Source organism: Carassius gibelio, chromosome A20 (assembly GCF_023724105.1).
Source record: "Carassius gibelio isolate Cgi1373 ecotype wild population from Czech Republic chromosome A20, carGib1.2-hapl.c, whole genome shotgun sequence".
Taxonomy (NCBI): domain Eukaryota; kingdom Metazoa; phylum Chordata; class Actinopteri; order Cypriniformes; family Cyprinidae; genus Carassius; species Carassius gibelio.
Window position 1 is genome coordinate 16863176 of NC_068390.1, and position 12080 is coordinate 16875255.

The 12080-nt window shown below is 34.9% G+C and overlaps 1 protein-coding gene across 1 annotated transcript; it reads left to right on the plus strand.

The window, feature by feature from the left end:
• Nucleotides 1–4438: 4438 nt before the first annotated feature.
• LOC127939000 (ankyrin repeat and SOCS box protein 2-like) lies at nt 4439–10805 on the plus strand. Its single transcript, XM_052535971.1, has 10 exons — nt 4439–4552; nt 4825–5070; nt 6644–6766; nt 7236–7405; nt 7489–7644; nt 7722–7967; nt 8040–8211; nt 9049–9628; nt 9878–10031; nt 10153–10805. Exons 2-10 carry the CDS (start codon nt 4832–4834, stop codon nt 10302–10304), a joined length of 1992 nt encoding a protein of 663 aa, XP_052391931.1. The 5' UTR covers nt 4439–4552; nt 4825–4831; the 3' UTR covers nt 10305–10805.
• Nucleotides 10806–12080: the final 1275 nt, after the last annotated feature.

Sequence of the window (12080 nt, forward strand, 5' to 3'; positions counted from 1 at the left end):
TGGATTTTAAAGGACAACTTGACTAACAACAATTGAATAGCATGTTCAAATATCTAATGTAAATGTTCAAATAAAGCTTTGAAAAAGTTTCATAAAAACTTAAACCTCACATGTCAGCCTTTAAATAAAGAAAAAGGTTAAGTCAAAATGATGATTAATAATTTAGTATATGTATTTTATCTGCTCCATAATTCTAGATAACTTATCTGAATTGTTTAAATGTGTAGAATCTACATAAGCTTGTTTTTCATGAACCGGTCAGAATTTACAGCAGGGCATGCAAATTTGGTCTGTTTTTGCTAGACAGAAACTGCACACAGACTGAATGTAAATATAAGTCTCTGTAAATCGACTCACTGACAGCAGGTGGCACTTATAGAAAAGCAGCTGTTTCCTGTAACCTTCGTGGACAAAGCAGTATTGCTATTAAGAATGCTGCGTTTGGGTATAACATGGAGCAAAGATGGAAACAAAATTCCATCAAATCTTTTCTGAAGACAGCCAGAACCTTCAGAGGTACATTCATATAATTAATTAATTAATATATTAATTTGTATAATTTCCTTAGTACTCTTTTAAAACCTCCCAGCTTTTCCGCCATGTTTTCACTCAAAACAAAACTGCTCTGCGGTTGTGTGCACGTGAGACTGTTATTGAAAACTGTGCTTTATGACTGTATGTATTTATCGCGAGTTGTTCAAATCACGGTAATCTAATACAATTTTAATGATAATTAAAAGATGAAAAGTAATAATAACTGTGGGGAATTTTATCATGATTTATCATCAAACAGCTCTCGCCTCCCATGAACAACTTATTATTTGCTTCAAAGGTTTGTCTGCTAAGTTGAAGCAGACATGGACAGATGAAGATACTGCCCAAAGAAACTCCCACAGTGGTAAGTTCCATTTGTCCAAACCAACTTTGAGCTCACTTCTGAGTTTTTCATAGGTGGATATAGTGATGGGGTGCATTTGCTAAATGCCAATGTTAACCACTGTAACATGACACTGACACTTACTAGTTAGTTATCTAGCACCGGATACATGATCGATTAAAGTCTAGGTTGTGCTATACTAGTACTATACCTAAATTGTACCAGTACTATAGTTTTAACCTATTTATCTGAACTTGTTTTGCACTGAACTACAAAATATAGTACCCTATCCTACAGTTGCACTACAATAAACTATATGTGCAATGCATTTAGTTAAATTATAGGGAAGTCAAAGTGTACTGCAGTTACACTACAGTGTACTTCAAGTATTCAAAGTTTGTGTAGCAGAGAAACATATTACTACACAAAACTACATGTTTTCCTGTTTAGATTAAAATAATACTGCAATTATACTGCAGTTCATTTTTGTAAAGGATGGGCAGTTTGCTGCAGGGCTCATTATACTGAATATCATTTATGTATTTCTGTAAAACAGCCTCAGTTGGGCTCTTCCAATTTCTAAAAAAAAAAAAAAAAATGGCACAAGGGCCAAGTACTAAAACGTGGTCTTCAAAAGCCAAAATTGAGTCTGTAAAATGTCTACTGAATTATCATTAACTCCGATTTATAGAAGTCATGCAGGAATCAGGTTATTTCCACATAAAACAGACCTATTTATAAGCACATGTGGCTACAAGCCTGTGTGAAGGAACTAGATGCTAGTGTGGCCTCCAGAGACCTTCACTATCCTTGTCTATCCCTCTTGGATAACAGGTCATATCAGGCCAACTGGAACACTTTAGCCTCCTTACCACTGGGATCTCACAGAATCCAAGCTTAGCCCCCTGATGTAAGTTCCTCATATCACTGCTAGACTGACAACGGTCAACTGTACATATCCAAATCTCAACATGTGCAGTCTCAGATATCTGAAAATATCTGTATGCCACTCTAAATATATCAAACTTAATGTCCGGTCATGACTTCACACATGTGTGAACTACTCTTCCATCTAACTGAGTAGGTCCTCACTAATCAGGCTCAAAGTTATCCAACACTGATAAAATGTTACTATAACAGAAAGATATAGCTGCAAGCTGCGATTATTGGGGTTCAAGCAATTTAAGGCATTTAAGCACATATGAAAAAAGACCTTACATATTATTTAGCAAGCCCGTAACCACCTAAATCAATCATTTCATAATATAATAAATATAAACTTGCCATACAACTTGCCATACAAATATTATGATTTTTAATGCTTATGACTGTTATAGCGCCACCCTTGGTCCGAGCTACATAAAACTTAGCATGCTTGTTTAGAATCGCTTATTGCTTATGATCAAGTTTCGTAAAGTTGAGTTTTTTTTTAGGCTTTCAAGAGTTTTGTGAATATTATAAGTTTTTTTTTTTATAATTATTGACCTAGAGAGTCAAGAGAATTGTACTGCAGTGTTTTTTTTTTCAAGATTGAGCGAAAAACCTAGTACTAGTTTGCAAAAGTGTTTTTTTTTTTTTTTTTTTTTTACATATTTTAAATTATGTAAAAAATTATTTGATTGACAGTAGTGGTTCTAGAAGAAAAGTTGTTCAGAACAAGAAGGTAAGTCAGATTATACAAACATTACATGTATGTGTGAAAAACCACTGCAATAAACACTTGTTTACACCCTTGAAAATTTGTTATTGCCACCAAAGGTCAAACAGGCCCACTGAGTTTCTTTCCGATCGACCTTCGTTAACCTTGTTTTAATCCAGAAACATTGTGAAACAGTTGTGTCATTGATACGACATCATCGCACAGTCTTCATACATGTCATACCCAAGTTTATTAGACCCATGTCGTACAGTGTGATTTGAAATGACCTTTTAAGATTGCTAAAATCGTGCATAAGTAGAAAGCTTAACACATGCTCAAAATTCATTGGCCATTAACAGTCATGTTTTTTTAGATGCGCAAATATCCTTATAAAATCTTGTGGTACATTGGACATAGACACTTCATACCAATTTTAATGTTTATCGGAGTAATGGTTGCGTATTTATAACCATTTTTATGGTTTTTCCAACTTATAGTGCTACCAAGTGGCCAAGCTAAATGTGATCTCAGATCGAGCTCTTACATGAGTGTTCTGAGTTTCGCGACGATATCTCAATCCATTCAAAAGTTATAGCTATTTTAGTAAAAGTGGCCCTGCCTCTTTCAAATGTTTTGGCGTCCCTTTGCGATGGTGAGATGAAAGTTAAACTTTTTTTGATAATCGTTGATAATCACTTTTCACAGAATCTTCTTGCACTGGTTCAGTTCCGATCAGGCGAAAAACCCAAGAGTACTTTGCAAAAATATTTAAAAAATTAATCCAAAATACGTGAAAATTTTGCAAAGGTGACAAACAAAACAATTACAATAGTGATGATGTGAATCAAAATATCTTACAGGGAAATATTTGTATATGACATATTTTAACTAGATGGTGGTAGGGACCAGTGGGAGTCTGTACAATTCATTTCATGCATTGAAGCTTAAAATTTCACACTTCTTTCAGCCGGAGTGAGAAAAAAATAAATAAAACAAGACACAAACTGCTTATGGTATAAGTGAATGACTATTTAGATTTTATTAATTACTGAAATAAATGAATCAATAAATAATACATCATTCTGCCCATAATGCAGTAAACAATGTGATAATTTGGTCAATGAGAGGTATGAAAGCTGTAATGTTCTGAATGTGTTAAACTTAGGGTGTGTTAAAGGATAAAACGTTCAGCTCCTAAGCACAGACAAAACCAAAGAACTTGTCTACATAGAATGCCACCAATATACAGACAGAACTGCATGTTTGGATCAAACATGCATTATTAACATATCTAGATTATATACCTTTAGATTTAATTTTTACTTGCATTATTTTGAAGCTCCAGACCTTCATTGCCACACTGCTACAGATGAAAACACATAAGTCATTTAATAGAACAAGATGTATGAAATGTAAACATCTGAGATGTTGACTGTGTCACAGAGAGGTTTCTAGCACACGCCAGCATTCAGAGACAGCTGTCTCTTAATATCAGGTCACAAGCATCAGACCACATAATGATATTTACTTATGTAAATAATGCATGATATAGCAAAAAACAGTGTGTAGTAAGCTCTATTTATCATTATAGGACAGAATGTAAATCATTACAGAATAGTGTATTTTAGCAAGTTTAATGTTCCATACCAGATACAAGAAAGAATACAGAATAGTGCAGCAAGATTTATACCTTCATTATAATTTACACATTATTTTTTATAGAAATTCAGGGTTAAATGTGGTTTTCTAGTTTCAGGGGAAAAGTGATTTGACCAATTTTACAACAGATCCCCTGCTCTTCCTGTTTCTTAAACCATTTGCAAGGAAGGTCATGTCACATCTTAGACATGTTCTAATGAATATTATGCAACCTAAGCAAATATATTTATAAGGCAGTCAGTTTGTTTACACCGTGATATATAATCAAGACCTCTCAGAGACTCTTCATAAAGCACACAGCATCAACTGCTTTACAGAGAAAGGAGAAGATCCAAATGAACCACATTCAACATACAATTATTGAATACTGTAGAAAGGTAGGTGTGAACTAATCAATGACAGCAGTTATGAATTATAGTGATGATGTTAAGACTTGTAAAGGAACTTTTTTACAATTGAAATCTGAATTTTTAATGTTTACTGATCAATGGCAGAAACAAGAAAATTACCTGATATTTTAAATAACTACTTTAATTATTATTTTTTTTTTTTTAAATTAATGTGTTGTTTTGGCAGTTTGTGTAATTGATAAGAACTATGTTATTTGAATGTTTATTAGTTTTCTAATTTGTGAGCATTTTACAATCAGGTGCAAAATGGCAGTAGCCAGGGTCACAATGGCTGCTTCAAGGACAACCGAAGAAGAACTTGAGGACTTCAGTGCCTATGCACACTTGTCTCAAGAACAGCTGTTGCAGATAGCTATTGAACGAAGTCTAGCTGATACAAATTTAACTCCATGGCGGAATCAACAAGTGCATGCCCACATGCAGCCAGCTGACCCCATAGCTACACAAGGACCGCCATCCAACCCTAACCCAGCAAACCCTCCCAGGTGATTTTTTTTCCCCCTGTTACAACTACACTCTTAAAAATAAAGGTTTGAACAAGGTGTTTTCACAGCAATGCCATATAATATTGCTGTCCAGTTCTGTTCCTTGAGGGTTAACATCCTGCAGAGTTTAGCTCAAACCTTGCCTAGATGTCTGTAGTGAATCTGAAGACCCTGATTAGCTGCTTCAGCTGTGTTCAGTTAGGGTTGGAGCTTAACTCTGCCGGACAGGGGCCCTCCAGGAACAGTTTGGACACCCCTGCCATAGAAGAACCAAAAGAAACAGTTCTTGAACAGTTCTTAAATTGATTTATTTATTAGTGTGGAGAAGGTTTTAAAATCTTAAGAATCTTTTTCCACTATAAACAGTGGTTGAATTGGGATGGTGGGGAGGGTGGTCCTGTGATAATAGATCACTACAACATTTGTCTAATTTTTTTTTTACATTTTATTTAACAACAACAAAAACAAAAAACAGCTATGAACTATGGTTTATGAGCTGTTTTCCTTGTGTGGCCTGAAATAGCCCCACAATGTCTAAAGTTTTTTTGTAGGTTGAACCAAAGCATCCACACACACACACACATACATATACACACACAGTCAATGTGTCTGTATGCTAGATTACCTAATTTATGCCCCTTATTTATGAGTGTGCGATATTGACAAAAATTATCTTATATTTATGGGGGTATTTTTGTCAGTAACAATTATTAATATTTTGCTTAATGTGTTTTTGTGCTGGTTTAGGCTTGTCATGGACAAATAAAAATGACACTAAAACCCCCAGTAAGTGTCTGTTTTACTGAATGATTCACTGAATCCTTCAATCAAACGATTCTTTCGAAGCAAGTTGAATGTCTTTCAAATACAGATTCATTCAAGAAAGATACACTGCAGTATTGTTCTGAAATGCACAACAGCTCAGCTCCTTGTTTGGAACTATTGCATTTGCAAAACAGGAAAAATTTAACTCATTCAATTAATTTCTTGTCTGTTGAGCTGCTGTATAAAATGTATTAAACATTTGCAATTACGCACACATATTGATTCTTGTGTGATATTAATTATATCCTATCCTAAAGGTATAAAAATATATTAAAAAAAAAACTCACACGGGGTGTTTTCTTTCATTATTTAAATTATAGAGGCATTCTAACTGTATTCAAATAGGCTTTGTCATGCAATTAATGCTTTTGGTCTCTAAAAACGTGTTTTTTTTTTTTTTTTTTTGCAAAGTCACAGACATTCTTGATAATGGCATCTAGTGTGAATTAGAACAGGATGATCATTTCTGAATGAACGCATCCCTTCTCTCTCTCTTTCTTCTCTCTCCGTATCGTCCCTCCTCTCAATCACATCAAGTAGATATCATACCTTATTACGCAGTCTTCTTTTAAAAGAATGTCAGAAGTTTCACTTTAAACTTTTTCTGTGCGGAAAAATTACGAAAACATACGTGACTATAAAGAACCTTTTGTGGGAAGGGAGGGTTCCATGGATGTTAAAGGTTCTTCATGGAACCATAGATGCCAAAGAACCTTTATTTTAACTTTTGTTGCTGCCTTCCTTTCAGTGAGAAAAAGAGTGCAAACGTTTACAGAAATGTTCATAATCGTATCTTCAGTAAGGACCAAGACAAGGTGATTGCTTGGACAAGGCACAATGGAAACCTGCAGGTCACAGTGGAGTATATGAAGTGAGTGGCATGACAAATTTGACTCAATTTGTGTGTGAGTACTGTTTTTGTGAATATCAACGACTGATTAGTCACAGCCGTATTGATATGCTGACCAAAAGAACGATTGTGTGACAGTCCTATTGCTTTTGTACAGTTCAGTGAACAGGGTGCATTACTCAAAAGCATTGTGACCTAAGTTGAACGCAGAGACCACTGGTGGCAATGGTCCTGAGGCTTATGATGCTTTCTGAAAATACAGCCCAGGTTAATATTGATTAACTTACAGTTCAGACCATAGCCATAATATTCCCTCCACGTTTCTGAATGACACAACATATGGTTCCCTTCCTGAATGGAATTGATGTTTTTGAACAAATGAGTCAAAGTGGCTTGTTCAGAACTCATCACTTATCGCCACCTACTGGCATAAGAATGTAACTCTTCAGATTCTTGCTCTTAAGATTTGTTTGCATATTTGTTCTTCCAGTGATTTAGACCCTGTTCTCTCTGCCATTTGGAAAGGGGATGTAAAAGCGCTACAAGACATCATTCATTCCGAATCGAAAAATCTCAATGAACCGAATAAAGATGGCTGGTTACCACTTCACGAGTCTGCATACTATGGCAGTGTCAAGTGCCTTAAGATTTTGCTCAAAGGTAATGAATGAATGAATTTCTTATTATGTCCAGTCCAGAATCCCATTCATCAAAATCACAGCTGTATCTCATCTCTCCCACAGCCAAACCAGAAACAGTCAACAAACAAACAAACAAAAGTCAGACGCCGCTCATGCTGGCTGTGTGTCGCAAGCATTTTTCTTGTGTCGAGCACCTCTTGGAGCAAGGAGCTGATCCTAACCTTGCAAATAACCAGTGGGAGACGCCATTGTACAAAGGTAAACATTTTAGCATGATATATCTCTCAATAACTAAGGTTGGAAGAGTTCTGAACAATCCCTCTTGATTTTTACAGCATGCGAGAAAGCTAATGAAGCTATAGTGGAGCTTCTTTTGAGATTTGGCGCTTCACCAACCAAAGCCTGTGTTCAAGGTGGGACTCCACTACATGAAGCAGTGAGGAACAAAAAGTTAAAAATCACTAAGATGTTGATAAAAGCAGGGGCAAAGCTGTGCGCCAGAAATATTTATGGCATTGACTCTCTGTTTATGGCTGCTCAGTGTAATTCTGTTGAAGTGCTTAACTACCTCATATATAAAGGTAAGAATTTTTTTAACGAATTAAGTACTTAAGTTTATTCTAATAGCATTAATCTAGTGATCTATTCTTTAGGGGGTAATGTAAATACCCAGGCAAATGATGATGCATCCGCATTGTTTGAGGCCTGTAAGAATGGTCATGCTAAAGCTGTTGAGATCCTCTTGTCAAAAAGCGCTGATGTTAACGTAACCAATAAAACTGGATTACTTCCTATTCATGTTGCAGCAAAGAATGGCCATGACAGGTTAGTAGGCCTACTACAGTAAATAACAGTTAATTTCATATGATTCCTTATTACACAGCTCTTTGAAATACTTAATCACAGAATTCAGTGGTCTTAAAGTCAGAGTAGACCATAGAGCAAAAAATAACAGCTATAGGGTGAAGCACAACATTACAAACTTTTAAATATTTACTAAGACACAAACACAAAGTCTGTGTACTTAATTAGGGGAAAGAACTACAATCCCATGAAGCATTGCAAATTACATAAAATATAATATGATGATTTTATATACAGAAACAAAATATTTTTATTACAAAATATGCATATATATTCACGTATTTTGAGAACAAAAGGAGATTTGCAGTCATTCATGGGAGAGTTCTAGCGCAAAATTGTTCTTTTGACTCGCTTTTAGTGATTCTCTGATTGTTGAAGCTTTCTTTGCAGTATCATGGGAAATGTAGTTTTTCACTAGAAATTCTACTGTTAACAGTGATTATTAGAAGAAATATAATGTTGAAATATTGTGAACTGATGGATTCAACAAACATTATCATGTTTTGTACATTGTAATGGACTAGTTTTTCTTAGCAGATACATAATACAACCTATAGGTAAAATTATAAAATAATTGCATATCAAATTAGTATCCCATGTCCAAGTATTTATTTATTTGGTGTGTAGCCGTGTAATCAGTAGAAAGATACAGTCAACCAGTCATTGTCACTAGATTTATCCTTTACAGTACATATGTGTTTAGTAAGGTTCATCTGCATGGTTTTATCCTTTCTTTTTTTAATGAATTATTGATTTATTCATGAAGAAATAAATCTCTCCCTTTCTTATCCTCCTCAGAATTGTCGCCATGCTAATCCCTAGAACTAGCATGGTCAAAGTGAGGTCCTCCGGAATCAGTTCTCTTCATTTTGCTGCAGAAAATAACAGAGATAGCGTCCTAGAAATATTAATTGATGCTGGATATGATGTCAACTCGAAGATGTCCGATGATTGGTCAAAAATGTATGAAGATCATCGCAGCACAGCTCTGTACTCAGCTGTGGCAAACAGCAACATTGAGGCAGCTACTTTGCTGTTAGAAGCCGGTGCTGATCCAAACCTGGATATTTTCAACCCCTTGTTAGTGGCTGTAAGGATAGGAAGTATGGAAATGGTGGCCTTACTATTGAAGCACGGTGCTAATGTTAATGCCATGCTGCCAACTCATCCTACCAGCTTCCCAGCAGCTTTGGTTTTTTGTTTGAGGTACATGTTGATGATGAAGTGCCTACTGGACAATGGCTGCGATGCACAATCATGTTTTACCTGTCAATATGGAAGTAATCCTCATCCCCCCATTAAACAAGGACAATGGACAAGAAATGGGCGAGAAACAATGTATTATTTAAATGATGAAGCATCAGAATACTGTGTTGAGGTATAGATTTTGTTTTCCAGTCAAAATAACTTAAATAAAAATAATATGACATAATATTATATTAAAATGTGGAAAGTATAATATATGTACAATATATATATATATATATATATATATATATATATATATATATATATATATATGTATTGCATATATTTTTGTATGCAATCATTATTATACTATTCATTTGTACATTTACTATTTGCTTTCAAATAAAATTAATTCTTTTTTTTTTCTTTTTTTTTACAGTTTTGTGAGATCATCTCTACTCCCTCAGTCAGCTGCTGGGTGGGACCCATCATAAACACATTACTTGACTATGTGGGTCACGTTAAACTCTGCTTTAGAATAAATGAACACCTAGACAGCAACAAAGATTGGGCCCATATTAAAGAAAGATCAGGTAATATATTCTTTATAAACTCTTCATTTGGCTGATTATTGACATCTGAAAACTGAATTGATTTTTACACGTTAATGGAACTACAAATGAAAACCTGAAACCCAAGCACTCTCTATTTCAGTTCTTCCTTGCACACTGATGCATCTGTGCAGACTCAAGATTCGTCAACGACTGGGCATCCAAAGACTATGTCACATCAGTGCTCTTCCTCTACCAGAAAGACTAATCATGTTTTTGAGTTATGAACGAGAATCATTTGAAGATATTCCGTGATGAATGGCATGCCATTCTTAAATGTTTACAGAACATGCTGCTTTGAATTCTTTTGTTACAAACATAATTTAATGAATTGTAGATTAAAAAGCTTTAGATCTGAAAGTAATTTAGCAGAATTGATTTCTGTTTGTATGGGTAATTATTCTCAATTCATGTAAATAAAATAATATTCAAATGTACATAGTATACATAGAGCATAAAAGGTGCATAACTAGATTGCACACTAAAGCTTTTTATAATGTGAATCAATCTTTCTAGTCTTTAAACTGTGCATTAAACGATTAAATATGTTTAGTGTAATGTTCTGTAATTCTGCTATAATGAAGACAAACTGTATTGTTCTTGTAAATTAGTTAACAGTGATGCAACTTGTCCGATTCTAAGCAGAATTTGAGCTTAGGGTTTTTGTGTAACTCCTGTAGAATTAAATGTGTGGGGTTTTCTGTTTGCTTGAGACAGTCTCTGATCTTGAGGTAAAATAAAAGTCTTGCATCTCCACAGTTTTATTCAAGCCTGTTGAAGTTTGAGCTGGTCATCAGAATCGCAGCTTTTATAAACCTCAAATAAGCAACAGGGTAAAGTGCAACAGCTGCAGGAAAAACAAAGGCCAATTCACACACTGTGCCAACAAGCACATACCAATGCTGAGAAAGTACAATATGTCACTTCTCAGACATTCAACTCCCAACAAACATGGATTCAACATGTTCAGTCGTTGAAAACAAGGGGCGACCAACACCAGCTAGTGGCGTCAAGGGGTCACACACTGATCAGACAAAATCTGACAAACATGTCTGTTGATGGTTTTCAGCATCTGTGGGTGCAGTGTGAATTGGCCTTTAGAGATAAAAGGTGAAACTTAATTGGGGACCACCGTAAGTCTTATGATCAGTGTACATTTACATCCCTTAAGAAGACCTCTTATATCATTCTGAATCAAGCTAACTGCAGTTTACATAAGGACTATAATTAGACAATAAGCAAAACATTTAAATATAACTTCTGCCACCAGTCTAGCTCAGAACTTTTAATCCTGTTAAGAAAAAAGAGAGAGATTGATAAATCAAATCAAATCAAAAATAAATTAACCATATTTTTTTCATAAAGTAATTTTAAAATTATATATTTAACCAAACTTGTTTAAAAATGTCAAGCAGAATCGAGATGTTTTACAATGAAACAAGGTCTCACAAATGCAAAAGTCTGTTATGCAACCCTCTTGTTTATTTGGTTATGTTTGTCAAATTATTCAGCCATTATACACATTGGCAAGTAAAAAGGGCTCAGCCCAAACAAAGAGTATTAAACAAGTTTATAACCTTGATCTTAACTCCACTTGACATTAACTTAATAGCTTTATCTATAAATAAAGAATAAGGTATTCACAGAGTGCTATTCTGTGTACTGTTTGTCTCGTAGCCTTGACCCACTTGTAACATGACACAGCAAAAACAGCATAATAATTTAACCCTGTTACATGCAAACTGTTTCAATTAACAAAGCCAGTGTATGAAGAGAAGTCCAACCATTATTCACAATCACATACTACACTCTTAAATTATTATTTATTATCTTTATAAATCCACTTCAGTAAAGAAATCTTCTGTAGTGGGTATTTTCAGCTAATATATTTCTGGAATCACAATTCACTCCACTAGAACTCAAAGATAGTTTTCGTAATCTACACCAGGTCTGCAACACCTCAAGAACAGCAACAGCTAAGAGGGTGATCTTGGCACACTGTATATCACGTGTACCCAGAGTCGGTGTGGG